This window comes from Populus nigra, chromosome 13, assembly GCF_951802175.1.
Source record: "Populus nigra chromosome 13, ddPopNigr1.1, whole genome shotgun sequence".
Taxonomy (NCBI): Eukaryota; Viridiplantae; Streptophyta; class Magnoliopsida; order Malpighiales; family Salicaceae; genus Populus; species Populus nigra.
Genome location: NC_084864.1, coordinates 8,386,252 through 8,404,329, shown reverse-complemented (window position 1 = coordinate 8,404,329; position 18,078 = coordinate 8,386,252). Strand labels below are relative to the sequence as shown.

Here is an 18,078-nt window from a genome sequence, read left to right as displayed (position 1 = left end):
CTAATGAGAAAGCTCAAGTACCATTATCTATCATGTTTGAGACCTTGGCATTCCATAGGAGCCCAGTAGATAACATCATGACAGGTATGAGGTCGCATAATTATTGTCCATCTAGCAACCAATAGTCTGACCATAAATAAGTAGTAGACCCATCGCTAATATAGGAGACAAACATCCCTTTACATCAATCTCTATTAAGAAGAATCTTCCTTTATAACCAAGAGGACTTTGAAGGAGGCCTGATATGCTAGAAAGATCTACCTCTAAGAAGAACATTATGGACCTATCCCAACCAGATTGATGATTTATCTAAAAGGAGTCTTCAAACGTGCTTGAAAATAACTGCTCTATTTCAAGTCTGAATCCTCTTAATTCCTAGGCCACCTTTCTTAAAGGGATGAAAAAAATAGGCCTAGACAATCTTAGCCTTTGAGTGTTAGAGAGAGCAACCTTTCTAAAAAAAGGCAATGAAGATACCCTCAATTATCTTAATAATATAGCAATGAAGAATAAACATGAAGGATCAACATACCTGGGTGGAGAAGAGAACAAATTTGATCAGTTGAAGATGTCTAATATAAGTAAAAGAAGCTGAGGTCCACAACTTGATCCTGGAGAAATCTGTTATACTAAAGGCATGTAGTCAGTGTGTGTCAGTCTAGTAGATATCAATGGGACATCTAGATACCGAACTAATAAGAAACCCCATTTGAAACCCAAAAAAGTCTGCAAAGAGGTTCCAAGATCATCATCAACTCTTAATAATAAGACATTGCTCTTCTCTGGATTTATAAAAAGTCCTGACAACCCTATAAAATCATTCAAAGCCCTCATCACATCTTGACCGAGTCTATATTTGTCTGACATGAAATTATTGATGTTATTTCTTTATAACAATGTAGTAAAAGGTCTTATCTTCTATGTAGTATTCAATATACGTCTCTTTGGAAAATTAATATTACCAATAAGGCTCCTTATTCTAAGGAGTTTTACTTTCATTATTACTCCTACTTTGTTTTTATCAACCTTCATGCCTCATTGGTGTACTAAAAATACTAGAAAATTGTATGTTTGTAATCCAAATACATATTTTAAAAGGTTTATTTTTAATTTGTGCATCCTCATACATTAAAAAATAACATGCAGTTCATTTAAACAGGTGGACTTTAATTTTAACTTCATCATAATATCATTAATATAAACCTTTATATTGTGATTAAGCATATCATGAAATATCAAGTTCATAGCACTTTGACATCTAAAGGACATCTTTAGTGAATTAGAGCATCTAAATACAATCTTGAAAATATTTTTTCTATAATAAAAACCTGGTTGTAACTAGATTGGCCATCTATTAAACTGAGTATTTTATTGTCAGATATTGTATTGATTAGCGTATTAACCAAGTCATTCAATCTCTTCCTTTACATGAATAACCATATTTGGAGCCATTTTTCTTGGAGGTTATTAGTGTGCCTTAGACCTAGACTTGATTAGTAAAGGATGTTCATTCAAATTTCTATCTAAATTAGTCATTTCATTATAATCCTAGACAAAACAACCTTTATAAATATGTAGTAGTACTACTAGTTCTTTTTTAAGCTCTTCCAGTATACTTGTACTTATAAAGGTTGGTATAAGCATGTGTTTAGTTCTAAAGTTAACCACAATTAACATGCCTTGAACTCCACCCTATCCATTATCCATTTTTAATGGTGATGGAGGAAGACTAATCATATCAAGCAAGATCAATACACAATCTTGATCTAATTCTATTGAATAATTTGTGGCAGTATCCAAGACTTATTTCCTAAACAAGGTGTATGATTGAGACTTTTCTCCTCTTACCAAATTATTTAGGTGTTGCATTCTCTTAAATTAGGCTTTAGAAAACTATCATTATTTTTATATCCTTTCCAAATCTAAGAGATGTTGGTAATGACAAACAATGTCATTCTCTTTATCATTAGGCTTGAATTATTACTATTATAGCTAATGCATGTGCTAGTTATTGTTAGTTGATCTTTTAATCCTAAATGTTTTGGCTTGTCTCTGAGCTATTACATCATCAAAATTTCCCCCCCAAGTCTTTACCTTTTGAAAGAATTATAGACTGATAGAGCACTTATATATCTTATAATAAGGCATTTCTTGAGCTTGTTAGACCATCATTTTGGCTTTTCCATGATCTATGTATTTTTCCCAAAACTAGTGTTTGTGATCAACTCTAACCTTTGTCATGGTTTATTAGTATTTATCTTTTAAAGCTCACCATTTCCAAGGACTTATAAGGCTTAGGAGTAGCCATTGTTGTAGTAATTTTAGGTAATGAATCTTTATATCTTTGTCTAGAAAATTAATGTGTCCAACTTTAGAGCCTTTTAGATTTGGTTCTTAAAGGCTACATAATTGTTAGTGTCATAGTTCCAAGAGATGCCATTTAAAATATTTCTTTCCCTTAATTTTATTAATAGTAAAGATCATCTGATTTTTAAAGAGCTTAATTTGTCATTCAAGAATCAATTGGTTGACGATTTCTTCATCTCTTTTGATGTTAAAAGATTACTTTGTCTTCAACTACCCTTTACTTCTTTACTACCGGATTTAGTAGCCTCCTTAGGCTTTCTCAATGTTTTTAAATTAAAAGGTCCTTCATCCTTGATTTTAATGACCAATTTGAGATGTTGTTAAACCTCCTCAAAGTATTTATCAGAGTTTGAATCAATCAATGAGTGAGCGCTTATGACATTATTTGAATATCTAATAGCATAAGTCCTTTGTAATACCTTTTTTTTTCTTGTTTTTTTAGTATCTTCTCACAATGAGTAACATCATCTATGAAGGTACAAATATCTAAGTAATTGATTCCCATAATCCTCTTTTTATATTCCACTATATTTCTTTTAATAGTAACTTATGCACCCCTACTCATATATAATTATAATGTGCTTAGTTTTTAATATTCTAAATCATAAGGTACAACTTTCTATAACCTTACTTTGACTATTCTAGCTAGTTTATCCAATGTGACTTCTAGTTTTATCCTATATAAGTACTCAAAGAAATGAGTTTTCATCTCTTAATAATTATTAATTGAGTCGAGTGGTTGTGTGGAGAACCTTGTAAAGTTGTTTTAGTTAATGAAGTATCAAACAACCTTAGCTTTACAGTAGGGTTGGTTGAGTCTTTGTCATATTGATACGTGACTTAACGATGTGTTCCCTTGTTGTTTGGCTATCTTTCCTAGAAAATTACTTAAAATCAATAATTTTTATTCGTTTAGAGATTGTGTACATTTTATCAACACATTCGGGGTATGAATGATTGAAAACAAGTCTTATTATTTATCCTATTCCTAGCCCCATCTCTTTTAAATATTGGGCTAGTTCAACTATGTTCCTTTTCTCTATTGTTGATCAATAATAGAGAATTGTTATGCAAAGGGATTAAGGTTCTATTGCTGTCAGATAGTTAGCGGGGAATAGAATTTTCTAGTAGTAGGTTATTGTGTGGGATTTAATTTTATAGGGTTAAGTAGTTAGCCTGTTGTTGTCTATATACCTGAAGAACAATTAGTATGTCAAGAGAAATTACATTAAAGGTTAGGCTATGTTTGTTATTGCATCTGATATATTGGGAAACACCATCCTATAATAAAGGCATACACATTCTAAACACCCTTACTATATTAGCAATTGCTTTAGATTTTCCTAAAATTTACCCCCCAATTATTTACATCCATGTGTTATTAGGCTTATTCTAACAAATTTTATTATGTGTGATTCAACTAATCAAATATGATTTGTATGACTCTGGTTGACCATCATTATATTGTTGTGGTAGGTTGTATTATATGTGTTCTCTATATCTATTTATAAAGCCCTCACATCAGCATTAGAAATATTTATATCTTGATGTAAGATTCTCTTTCAAGAGTTACCATGGCTGGTTAGTTGAAATTTGCCATAACTTCTTGTGACCAATCATACAATTCCATCTGATCTATAAAATGAATACTTATACGATTGTGTATGGCATATTGATACATTAATATGCTACTTTTTAGTTGGCTATCGGAAACGATAGGAATCTAAGAGATGCATAAGGGCACCAGGGATGTATCCAAATGTAGTTATGTGATATAGTTTTCAACCAATTATTTTCACAGTAAGAAATCAACTTACAAATCTTACAAAATTTGAAGTAATTTCAATTGGAACAATGGTTATGAATGAGACACATCACTATGATTAATATTACTGTTTTTTTTATACGAGAATCACAAGTTTGTTCCATAGGTCCATTTATTTCCCATTTACTAAGAAGCTAATTAGAAGTGTGGTAAATATTACTTTTTAAAGTGTTTTTCACTTGAAAATATATTAAAATAATATTTTTTTTAATTTTCTTTTTATTTTTATCATCAACACATCAAAATAATAAAAAAATATTAATTTGAAAAATTTTCAAATAAAAAAATTTAAAAATTTTAAAAAACATAGTTGTACTACAATGTGCCTAAGCTGAGCAATTATTGCGTCCTACTATGATATGATGTAGGAGTAGAATTTCTCACCAGTGTAATTGGAGACGTGCTGAAATTTTTACGTGGATAGGATTGAATTGAAGTTTCAAAAAGTTGAGTGAAAGGAACCTCAAATTATCTAAGTTGCTGAACATGAGGTGGTTGAGTAAACTCTTGAAGAAATGTACGTGCACCTAATATGAACGAATTCAAGTCAGTCTTAGTATAATCGAGCACCGAATTCAGTCTAATTTGTACTCAATGAAGGTGCAAGAAGTTGTTGACCCTCGTGATTGATTGCATATTGAAGTTTAGTTATCGAATATACCTTAACATGAGAAATATTGAGCGATCGTTTATTGAATTGCAGGCTGATTAGTCATAACTTAACTTAACCAACATTTTTTTGGTCATAAAAGCTGATTGTTTGGCCCTATAGTCGGTGAACATGCTCGGAATATAGCTGGCAACATGCCCTTAGAGTTCGAAGGGTATAGCAGCAGCAGCAGCAGCACCACAACTAAAGATTGTCTAGAAGGATAGAAATTCTTAGACGATTCCGTAGATCCTAGTTTATTCCTCGGTATGACATTAGTGTCCCATCATTTGTGTCAATTTACGTGTTGTGAAATTAAATCTTCCAAGGGAAAGACATATCTAGGATTGAACCTTTTATAGAGGCGACAATTACCTCTCAGTCGAATGAATTGTGAGTCTCACATTATATGCAAAGGAATGATAGTTAAGGTTGTTACATAAAGACATGGAAAGGTACATGGAGATTGTGGATATCAATTGAAGGAGATTCAATTCAAACTAAAGATCTTGGGAGTAATTTTCTACTTTATTAATACAGATAAGTTTTATGTTGATTTTCATGGATTTCTATAATGGTAGCTAAGCTTGTATGATGACTTCAGGAATACAAAGAAAAACTCGACTGGAAGGATGACTTGCCATGCTGTACAGGATGGTGAACTTGACTAGAAGGGAAGTACTCGAATTTGCACGTTCTAATTTGTGAAATGCAGGAGTGCCAAGTGTTACAACCATCAAACCCGGGGATGCTAAGTGTTACCACCATTAGAGAAAAAAGATGAATTAAAAAGCTCCATATGTTTACCAAGTAGATGGAGGTGAAGGCAAGGATCTGCTTTTTCCATTCAAAGAAACACTAAGCGTCTAAAAAGTGATACGGAGGTGAAGGCAAGGGTCTGCTTTTTTACATTCATGACATATCAATATTATCTTCAAGTAGAATACAATATTATCTTCAAGTAGAATACATGATGCACAAACAGAATTTATTGCACAGAAACTTAGTCCAATACCATGGAGGAAAATTTATTCAATGCCACAAATTACATAATAACTCTTATGGTTGAGTATGCAACGAGAAGAACGAATAGATTTTAAACTGGAATGCTACAATTCCCTGGTGATGAAAAGCTTGTAGTCATTTAATGAAATCAACAGATCACAAACTTAAAATCTATCATGGTATTTCATTGCAAGTAGACCAAACTCCTAGAAGCAGTATCAAATACTGAATGGACTAACCGGCAATCTTATAGCTTGGATTAACCAAATTATTTAGGCCAGAAACCACTTGAATAGACTCTATGACATCACCAACCTTGAGATCTGCTAAAGAATCCTCATTTTCTGTAATATAACCAAAGACAGTATATCGACCATCCAATATATTTGCATTGCTGGGCGTTAGCTCACTTTCTTTTAGTAGCCAAAATACTTGGCTCGAAGCTGAGTTGCTCTCAAACTCCTGACAAAAATAAAATTTAAAATTTAAAACACGTCAACTTCCAGAATAATGGCATCGCCTGATACATCAAACACATGTGAGAGAGTTTAAAGTTCAAGTTCTCACATCTCTGGCCATGGCCATTGTTCCAAAAGCATTGAATGGAAGCCTTGTTTGAGCCTTGTATAAACCAAGCTCCTGTCAACAAACAAAGAAATGTTATCAGAGAATCTTACAAAATCAAATATTTTCTGAAATAACAAGAGAGAACAATGAAATAAGATATGAAATAAACATGCAAGATGTGCCTTCAGGTAAAAGAATGAAAATTTGACCAAATACCCAAAAATAATGAAAATTTTAACGCACAATGTTGCAATTTCAATGCTATATTAAAGCTCCCACTGAGATAGCGAGACTAAAAGAATTTCAACATTGTGGTACCACACAAATTAAGGCACCTATATGAAAAATCCATCACTGGAACAAGGAATACTTATTTTTCATCAGCTGCAATCAGCACTATGAATTTCAATCTGCCATATTTTTCTAATGACTAACTGATTAATCAAACTCACATATTTGTTTAGTTATATAAAGGCCCCATGGTAAAAGGCAAAAAACTCTTACCAGAAAAGGAAGGCATGACCCATTCCATGTGAGGGGTTATACTTTTCTTAAAACTGCTGACTCAAGTGAGTTGAACACAAAATCGTGTGATCATTCAAGTGAACCATAGGTTCAAGGGAGCCAAAATTACAGAATAGATTTAGTACAATTAATATGGACCTAGATAAAGTATACACTATAGAAGAGACAAAAATGCAACAAAACTAAGAATTTTTGTCAAAGATCTTGTATTCCTATTCAAATATGCATGAGTGCATTATTACCTCCAAAGTTGTCCCATAGAAAGGAGATTTCTCTCCATTCACCATGATTTCCAATGGTATTGTCCGAGTTTTCTCTGTACTAGGATCAATAAACCCCTCTGCAGGACCTTCAGGATCTCCGGTTTGAACAACAAAGCCATCCGCTGCAAAACATCCAAGGAAATCTTAAAGGAATTAACATAAACAAAATCTCAAACTAATGGAAACATTCCAGTTTATGTTAGATAGTTATATTACATTGAAGTTATAAAGCAGTAAAAGGCAATTTTAGCACCATTTTGAGAGAAATGATGAACATGCATCCACCATTCAACTTTATTCTTATGTAGTTCCCTAAGATATTTTACCTCTTTGAATTTCCATTCCATCATAGAAGTGCCGTTCCACCAAGTCTAAAAAGTTCCCGGCTGTTACCGGAGCATTGTAACCATCTAGAATAATCCTGAAAACACACTCGTCTATATTGGGGTTGTCTTTAACCTTGACCTTCATATCCACAGTTGCTCTTCCCTTCAAGACAGGCATGCTCTGATATTCCTCAGGCACTTCGTATGGGAAGCCCTCCACCATATCCTCTTCAACACTGCAGAAATGCAATGCCCCAGGAAGATCTCAGCTGCATGTCAATGACGAGGATATATATGAGAATAGCTTTTATCTTAAGAAGATTAAATTTTTCAAGTCCTCAATTTTTTTTAAGTAATATGCAGGAGGCAGTTATAAAAGAGGTACCATACATGGACACATTGTCGTCGGTGATCCATAGCATCAAGGGAGTGGGAAAAACAGTAGCAAAGGTAAGAACTTCAGCCATGTGGGGTATTGTTGCATACCAGATGTCATGAAGGAGGTCATTCCAAGTTCAATTTATTTGAATACCATATGGTTGTGTTGGAGACCAAATCAATGTTGGTGCCCTAGACGTAAGATGCAAAGGGAAAATGATGCTTTGCAAATAAGATGGAGAAGGGAAAATGCTAAGCAAAGTTTCAGGGAGGTATGTTTTGTGAATTTATTGCCCTTTGACCTCAAATCATGCTTTGAAGATTACCAAATCTTTAACCATTGTGCCATATGCTAATATTGATGTGGGCAACAAAAGAATGAGATTTTGTATTTTATTTTATTAATCCTACGTTTGCATTTGGCATGGGGTTAAAATAAATTTTTGAAGGAGAGAGGTTAAGGGATTAAGATTTAAAGGTCAAGTATTACGGGTCTAAAAAGTGTTTGGGGTGACATATTAAGGATGTTTAGGAGGAGTTGAAAATTATAGGGATAAAAGCGGGTCCTAATATAAATCAAATCAACGTTTAAATTAAATAAACTTGTAAAATATTAAATAATGTTATACTTAGGTCTAAAATGAGAAGTGCAAGTGAAGAAAGAATACGAGGTTTAGGAATCCATTACTCTATATATAAGCATGTAGTTTTTCAATACTTTAAATGCAATAATATCAAATAATTTCCAGTAATTTGCATTGATTGGGTGACTCAATCTCCTCTTAGATGTGACTCTTATAAACCCCTGGTGTGAAGCTTGTTTTCTTTTTCCCTAGGTGTAACTCCTAGAAACCTATCCTGCATCTTTCCTCACATTCCAGCAAAAATCTATGTTAATATAGCCCTAAACAGCCTCCGAAGTTAGATCCAAAATAGTCCCATGTTAACATTTAATGTCACACATTCATATTTTTATAATAACAATAAAATGAAAAATAAACTAATGATATGGTTGGTTGAGAATAAGCTTTAAACAAGTTTTATACAAAGAACATATCAACAAAGCATGATAGATTTCATGAAGAAATCAATCAAGAAATCCAAGAAGGAAGCAAAGTGAAGACTTAGATTAAGTGTCCATTTTAATAGTCATGTAAATCTTCATATCCTACTTGATAACACAATTACAATGAACTCACAAACTTCACTCTGCATGCATTAAATGATTGATAAATAATCTAATATAATCTAAAATAGATGATTTTAAAAATTCACCAAGGTTAATCTGTTAAAATTGAAATTCTGCATGAATCGATCGACTGTTTGGTGTTACCAAATGAACATGTCGACCTCTTATTCATCAGTAATAATCACTTGAGAATTCTGCAGGAATCGATCAACCATTTGAGCTATTAGTAGGATTATAACAACTATAAATAACTAGTTTTTCATTGAAACTTTTCTAATTGCTAAATTAAAAGGGCATTCAAAACATATAATGATATACAAGCTATTCTAAAAATAAAAACACTTCAAAATCATCAATCGTTTATTATACTCTAATTTGTGTTGTTAAACCTTCATAATCTAGTACAAGAATATTCTATCTCATTCTCATTACACTTAAAACACCTTCAAATCCTTTAAGTGTTATCAAGTAAGGTGTAGAGATATTAGAACTTCAATTGTAATATCCATTCTACTGAGAGATTCTTGTGAAAACAAAATACTATTATAAACCTTTGAGAGTTAGATAAAAACTCTTGGTATTGAAATGGAAATTTCACCAATGAAAAAATCTTGAAAATGACATATCTTTAAGTGGTTAAAATCTTAAGGAGAGAATATCTTTAAGTGGACAAAATCTTGAAGAGAGTAGTGAAAAATCTTGAAAAGAAAATATTTTCAAGTGGTGTAAAAATCTTGATGTGAATTCATCAAATGACTATTGTATTCTTGAATTTGGACTAGTGAAGGAATACAATACTCAAGTATACTTTGGTACTTGAAGTGTGGATGCAGACTTGCCGAACCATGCTAAAAATTAGTTTGCAAACTCTCTCCCTTATTTCTTGTGTTTACTTAAAGTAATTTGCATTATTTGTAGAAATTAGTGATACACCTAATTCACCCTCCTCTTAGGTATTAAGTTGCCTTAATCCTTGAACAACATCCCCAAAGCTGTCCAATCGTACATCAATATCAGCTTGTAAACACCTCATGGAGAAACATCAAATGTTCAAAAACCTCTATTTAGTATTCTTCATGGCTGTTCTTTCAGATGAATATTTATTACCACGCTAAAGATATTGTGAGAAGCCAACTTGCAAACTTTACAAATTTTTCCTGGCTGTTATTAAAAATCAGATTCAGTGACATGAATTGATTTTGTTATTATCAGGTTGCAAACTTCACTTAACTTCTCCATTTCTGTAATTTGACATTAGATTCAACATGATATGATGAACCACAATCACTCCTGCGACATAAAATTTGACAAATATTTTATCGTTTATAACTTCATCACAGTTTCACCATTCCGTACATCTAAAGTGGCATCCATGCCAAACCATTAGATGCAATCATGCAATCGTCATATTGCAGCAGCAGCAAAATAAAATATGGTATGGTACTAACAGAGAAAAGCATATGTCATTGAAGTGCAACAGGAGAAAAGTTGGGTCTTCAAGCACTTTACCCATTTTGAAGAAATCAAGAAGCTCAATCCTTAGCAAAATGATTCTAGTACAAAACTCACCTGCCAACATAATTAAGCAGCTCTTTCTGCTTAGTTGCAACTGCATCTCTGTTCCGACCCTCCACAATCTGTTGAAGTTCATCCATTCCAGTTTCAAGTTTATCAAGCAACTCCACTCCGTGGTCCTTCTTTGATTCAGCTAAGCCTGAGATAATCACACTCTTTCCCTGCTCAAGGGATCGAGATGCTTGCCTGACATTCTATATTACTCAAAAAGAAAATTTATGACTACCGTTAAGCCATCATATATCCAAAATAAGGGGGGGGGGGGGGGGGGGAGGGGAAAAACTTAGGGTTTCTTACTCTCTCCACAGAATCAAGTGCCTTGACTCCAGCAACCTTGAGACTATCTGTGATATCTTCAAGTGGCTTCTGTACTTCCCTTATAGCTTTATTGTCAATTGGAAGAGCATATCTTAATAATGCACCCGGGTCCTTGATTGGTGGTCCAGATATTAACACTGAGAGATCAGGCATTGCTGGATTAGCTGCATAAGCGTTTGGAGACCAATCTACAAAAGGCATTCCTGTTACCAAGCCAACCGCCAAAGCAATAGAGATTGCATATTCCTTAAAGGGAAATAACTTTTCATTCTGCACAAAAAAGATACAATAAACTCTTATCATTATTCCTTTCAAGGCATTTCTATGTTTGCTGCAAAAGGAACAGGCTGCAGGCTTGCGATGGGAAAGGGAAATTCTTTGGCCGCCTGAGAAATTTAGGACAGCAACAAGCACAACAAAAAGTTGATGCCCAAGTTGTTTACCAAGTTAACCACATTGTGGGTTTGTAGGTGCTCAGTTCAAAATTCTTTTACACGGAAGTTCAATAAGTAATTCAAATCTGAATTAAAATGTCAAACCTGATATCATAAATCTGTTGAAAAAGACCAGATCTAATATATTCAATTGAAGGGTACCATATTCCAAACAAAAACAACAAATACCAGTTTATTATGAAGCTGAGCCTTCTGGGAGCTTTTGAGAGAACATGTGAGAGAGAGCTGCCTACCCCACGAAGCAGCATTGACATGGCTGATGTTTCCCCAAGGAATATGGCTTCTGGGTAGTTTGGATATAGACAGGGAAGAACAATAGTGGCCTGGGATTATGGCTGCCATGGTATTTAGTATTTCAATCCAATAGAGATTGGCAAGACAAATAACTACGGGGTAAAATGATAGCAAAATTGATGTCTGGTTTATGAGTGAGAGAAGGAGAGCCCATTGGATAAGGTTTTGGGTTAGCTGGGAATAAAATAATGCAGAAGTCATCCTCACGATTTGGATAAGTTGCCTGCACTTTCAGATTTTTTTTTATTTTTTTTTTGAACTTAGGGCCTTAAATAAACAATTCTGAAAGATGGTTTAATAATATTTTTTAAAAATATTAAAAACATAGATATTGTTTTAATTATTTTAGGTTCGGTGGTCAAGCAGACCCAAGAAATATGATGATGCCAAATCCTAGAATTTTAAGCCTGATATTATTACTAAATTCATGAAAATTAAGTTTAATAATTTTTATTTAACTCAAATAAATAATAAACAAACTAAGAATAATTATGTATTTTAATTGTTAAAAAAAACACAAACAACTAAAGAAATATTTCATAAAAATTAAATTTTGAAATTAAAAGTAAAATTATTATTATAATTTATAGTAAAATATTTATTTATCTATATTAATTTCCCTGAATCATTTAATTTTTGTTATAATAAGATGATAAATAATATTATTAATAAATCAAGTTTATTTATATTTATATCTAAGGTAAAAGGTTTAAATATTTAATATCTAATTATTATTTATTATTCAAGAGTGTGTGTGTGTGTAGAGAGAGAGAAAAAGAGAGAGTTAGGTTATATTAGTTTTTTAAAAAAATTCAATGGAGTTGGTTAGAATCAGCATCTAATAAGTTCATATTTTTAAATTTAAGATAGTTTTTTATTTATTTAATAAAACAAGAGGACTCACTGTATAAATATTCAACAAATGCATTTCTATTATTTTAATTTGAATAATTGGTTTTTTATGCTCTTAGATTACAACAATGATTTTTTTTTTTGTAATTTTAACTTTTGAATAGAAGGATTGACATGTGTTAAATTATATTAATTCCAATTTTACAAAAACATTTCACAAAAAAATATTAGAAAATTTTAATTTATCTACAAATGGAAATGTTTTTTCAATTTTTTTTTCTCATTTGCATTGGAAAGTACTTTTCTATTTATTTCAAAAAGCAAAAAAACATTATTACAAAATTAAAATTCTAATTTTTTATGCTAGAATTATTATTATTTTTCTAGCTAATTGTTTATTTAGCCAAAGCTATATTTTTATTATTTTTTTAATCAAAGAAAAACCTAAAAAAACAAATTTCTCAACATAACTATTAATTTGATGACTAATTGTTGAGTGAGTGACCACTTCTTGACTTGGTAACAATCCTTATTTTCTTGTCTACAGAAAACGTCATTGCTAACATCTGAATTTGAACATATAATCTTCATGAAAGTTCTGGAAAATTATCTCAACTTTCCAACAAAACAAGAATAAGGTCATTTGAACTTCTAGAACTCGAGATATGGGCTGAACACTGAATAGTGTCTAGACTGCAGGACAAATTCCGACTTATCTATTGTTGCTGCAATTTGAACTTGAAAATTGTCCTTTTGAATATTGGACTTGTCGCACGTCAAAAAATCAGCGCGGCGTCGGCTTGGCGATTTTATCGTTGTTGTTTGCTTGCTTGAATTTGATTGGTTCGTTGGAGTCGCCACCTAGTAATTTATTGAAGGCTACTAGGAAACCCGGGTACTGGTCTTATCAGAGATTTGCGGGTAAGGGACTGGTTGTGGTTAGGGAAGGTATTAGCACCCCTAACACACCCTACCTGAGGTAAGCTGCTTCGTGGACTTGATGTGTTAAAGAAGTTTTAAAAATTTTGTTCTTTCATCGAATTTTAGAAATACGACTTACATGTAAGTTCATAATTCTTTATCCGTGATCAAATCAAAATATTAAATTCTTCTTTATTCTTACAATTTTATCATACAAAAAAACATTCATAAACAAAATACAAATCACACATTTCCTTTTCACTATACTTTTCTTTTCTTTCTTTTCCTTTTCTTTTTTTGTTCTTTTTATACATCACATTACAAAATTATAAAAAAATTAAACACTAAACAAAAATTACATTACATAATTTAAAATTACAAAATAGTCCCTAAACTCCAGAAATTGCAGGGAAACCCTTCTGCCACCGCAGGAACAGTGTCAGGCGGGCTTCCAGAGCGGCAAGACAGTGGCGGCGCGTCTGCTCCACGCGCCACAGTCACTGGCGGCGCGTGGGTTCACGCGCCGCCGCAAAAAATCAGCAGCAGGGGTAGATCCGAAACAGCTTCCTCCCTTCTTCTTTCCTGGCCGGCGGTGACCTGCAAAACAATCAAAAACGCAACCAGCAGTTCTGTTTAGTCCAGATCCGTTCTTGGATTTTTTTTTCCTTTTTTAGATCTGTGAACCTCGGTCTTCTTGCTTCTTCTCGACTTGCTGTCCCTTCTTCCTGCTGGTGACAGATCTGGTGGTTGGAGGAGGGAGCTGTCGGTGTGGGTTGCTGCCAAGGCCGGTGTGCAGAAGATGAAGAAGAGCAGGGGCTGTCTTGGCTGGTCTGTGGCCGTTGCTGTTGAGGAAACCGAAGGGGAAGCAGACGTTGCTGATGAGGAAGGAAACGCTACTGCTGGAGGTTTGGGGTTCGGTGGAGATCTGTGAGGGAAAGGAGGGTGGCAACTGGCTTCCGTTGAGGCCGAATGGGTCGGCGCCTGTGATAGGGAGTGGCTGGGCTGTGTGCAGCCGAGAGAGGGAAGGGAGAGTGAGGGGGAAGATCTCTGGAGGGGGGAACCGGTTAAGGATGGCTGTTGGCCAAGGAACAGGAAGAGAGATGGCCGGCTCTGATTTGTTGTGGGTGAGGGGTGAGTGAGCAGCTGTTGATGGCTCCGGGTGAGGGAGAAGAGAAAAACGTCCCAAGCGGGGGGAGGGCTCTGTTCTGTGGAAAGGCAAAAATTCTCAACCGGGGTGGGGGCGGCGGCTCCGGTTGAGGGAGAAGACAGTGAGATTGGGAGGGGGGCTTCGGCGGCTGCTTAGGGTGAGGGAGGAGAAAAAATGTTAAGCTTTTAGGGTTCCTTGTTTTTGTGTTCCCTGCCCCCTTTAATTTCAAAATTGCCCCCCCCTCTTGTTTGAGTTGTGGACTAGTATTTATAGGTAAAATATTGCATGGATCTCAAAATTGGTCCCTCAACTTTCTTTCTTTTTGTAAATTTGATTTTTCTTAATTTTTTTGTATTTTTTTGAAAACGAGGAATATCAATGTCGACTCAAATGGAGAAAATCAATGATTTTAAAAATAACGCGTTAAAAGTTAAACGCGTTCCAAATGTCTTTGAAAATTTAAATTCTTTTGAGACGATGCTAAAAATGCTAAAAACGATGCAAATGTATTAAAAATGTATTTTTTTGGATTTTCAATATTTTTTGCTATTTTTGGATTTTTCTGAAAATTTATCAAAACATTGATCAAAAATTGGGTAGCAACAGGACTCTTCATGAAAGTTTTAGGCCTATGTCTTAGCTTTCTATCCATATAAACTAGACCTAAATCCAAGTTCTACAACTCCAGTTATGATTCAATAAAACTGAATGGTGTTCCAATTTGAATTCAACCAGCATCTCTTTTCAAAGTTTAGCTCTCTTTTTGTCTTCTCAATTTCAGTAGTTAAACTCATCAATCAATTCTTTGATTTATGTGATATGCCTACATTTAAAATGAACATTTACCATAAATTAAAGGTATTTTATATTATCAGACTTGTTATTATAAAACATGCTCTAGTTAAGGAGTTAGTGATACTTCAAATGCAAAATAATGATATAAAACCTTGATAAAAATGCACTTTTAAGTACTATCATCCATCTCCTCTTAGCATCAAATTAGATCTCATTTGCTTAGGAAACCTCTCTTTTCACAAATACACCTCAACCCAATCTCATGGTTCAAATCTCACATATTTCCTTCTTTTATTGGTTTTGTAAGCATATTTCTCATTATTCTTTTCTATGTGTTTTTTGCCACCCAATTTTTTACCCTATTTTTTAAACAAAATTTGAAAAAAAAAACCAAAAATAGCCAAAAAAACACAAAAAATATGTTCTTGATATATTTGCATCGTTTTCGGCATCTTTTCCAAAAAATTTAAAATAAAAAAAGAAAAAGAAAAAATGCATTTAATTTTTAGGGTTCCTTGTTTTTGTGTTCCCTGCCCCCTTTAATTTCAAAATTGCCCCCCCCTCTTGTTTGAGTTGTGGACCAGTATTTATAGGTAAAATATTGCATGGATCTCAAAATTGGTCCCTCAACTTTCTTTCTTTTTGTAAATTTGATTTTTCTTAATTTTTTTGTATTTTTTTGAAAACGAGGAATATCAATGTCGACTCAAATGGAGAAAATCAATGATTTTAAAAATAACGCGTTAAAAGTTAAACGCGTTCCAAATGTCTTTGAAAATTTAAATTCTTTTGAGACGATGCTAAAAATGCTAAAAACGATGCAAATGTATTAAAAATGTATTTTTTTGGATTTTCAATATTTTTCGCTATTTTTGGATTTTTCTGAAAATTTATCAAAACATTGATCAAAAATTGGGTAGCAACAGATGCCCCCTCTTTACAATGCTTACGAAGCAAAACTCCTCAATGTTTCGCATAGTAAGCTTTGTAAAGAAAAACTCTAAATGTTTCTTTTTTTTTTCTTCTTTCTTTCTCTTTTTTTTTATCTTGAGATCTCATCTGGCGATCTCCTTTTCCAAAACCAAAGAATGTGTGTAGCTCGGTCAACCTGAAATCCCATCTGGCGATTTCCTTTAACCAAAGCTACATGAGATCCCATCTGGCGACCTCATTAAACCAAAACAAAGATTAAGTGTGTAACTCGGTCAACCTGAAATCCCATCTGGCGATTTCCTTTAACCAAAGCTACATGAGATCCCATCTAGCGACCTCATTAAATCAAGACTAAAAAATGTGTAAAAAGTGGTCTCATTGTAATGGGTGACCTACCCAGGTGGAAAGAATGTAAAAAATAGTCTCATTATGATGGGTGACCTACCCAAATGGAAAGAAGGGAAGAGTGGTCTCATTCTTATGGGTGACCTACCCAGGGGAAGAATGGTCTCATTATAATGGGTGACCTACCCAAGTAAAAAAAGATGAAGAATGGTCTCATTCTAATGGGTGACCTACCCAGAAAAAAATGATGGTCTCATTATGATGGGTGACCTACCCAAGTGGAAAAGGAAAGAGTGGTCTCATTCTTATGGGTGACCTACCCAGGGGGAAGAATGGCCTCATTATTATGGGTGACCTACCCAAGTAAAAAAAAAGATGGAGAATGGTCTCATTCTAATGGGTGACCTACCCAGGAAAAAAATGGTCTCATTATGATGGGTGACCTACCCAAGTGGAAAAGGGGAAGAGTGGTCTCATTCTTATGGGTGACCTACCCAGGGGGAAGAATGGCCTCATTATAATGGGTGACCTACCCAAGTAAAAAAAGATGGAGAATGGTCTCATTCTAATGGGTGACCTACCCAGAAAAAATGATGGTCTCATTATGATGGGTGACCTACCCAAGTGGAAAGAATGTGAAAAAACGGTCTCATTATGATGGGTGACCTACCCAAATGGAATGATGTGAAGTGCGGTCTCATTATAATGGGTGACCTACCCAGATGGAAGATGGAAAAAATATGAAGTGGTCTCATTGTTATAGGTGACCTACCCTGGTGGAAGATAGAAAAAATATGAAGTGGTCGCGTTATAATGGGTGACCTACCCATATGGAAGATGGTGGTCTCATTGTGATGGGTGACCTACCCAGAAAAAAAAGATGTTTTTTTTTTCAAAAAAATAAAAATAAAAATAAAAATGGTCTCATTGTTACGGGTGACCTACCCAAAGATAGAATGTGACTTACCTGGCAAAAAGACTTGGCAGGCGAAGTCCTGACAGGATAAGGCTGACAAACGACACTTCCTGATTGCAAGGTTTACTTGAAGACTCCTCTTGATGACGGCGTTAATCTCCTCGTTTCTTTGAGATTCTCCTACTGGCAGGGTTCATCTCATTCTCTTCTCGTTCCAGGATCTAAACCAATTCTTTGTCATCATCAACTCAATGATTCTTTCTTTGTCCACAAACTTGCTGGACTTCATTGAGGATCTTTCTGTAACAAATCACAAGTATGTGCAATGCTTTGAGGTTAGATGACATGCATGCATCCTTACCTGATGTGAAATATAGGTTACCCCCTTGGATGATCCATCGTCATAGGGTGCCTTTGTTTGCTAACCAAAGCC

The 18,078-nt window shown here is 34.1% G+C and overlaps 1 protein-coding gene across 2 annotated transcripts; it reads right to left on the bottom strand.

Moving 5' to 3' along the window:
- Positions 1-5,844: 5,844 nt before the first annotated feature.
- On the bottom strand, positions 5,845-11,934 carry LOC133670462 (peptidyl-prolyl cis-trans isomerase CYP38, chloroplastic). 2 transcript variants are annotated; one of them, XM_062090961.1, is made up of 7 exons: positions 11,611-11,934; positions 10,967-11,257; positions 10,664-10,863; positions 7,528-7,763; positions 7,181-7,323; positions 6,414-6,485; positions 5,845-6,308 (listed from the first exon to the last, which is right to left on the bottom strand). In XM_062090961.1, the coding sequence occupies exons 1-7, from the start codon at positions 11,782-11,784 to the stop codon at positions 6,081-6,083; spliced, it is 1,344 nt and encodes a 447-aa protein (XP_061946945.1). In that variant the 5' UTR covers positions 11,785-11,934; the 3' UTR covers positions 5,845-6,080. The 2 variants fall into 2 exon arrangements, with proteins under 2 accessions (XP_061946945.1, XP_061946946.1); XM_062090962.1 differs by having other exon boundaries at positions 11,676-11,933.
- Between the last annotated feature and the right edge of the window lie 6,144 nt (positions 11,935-18,078).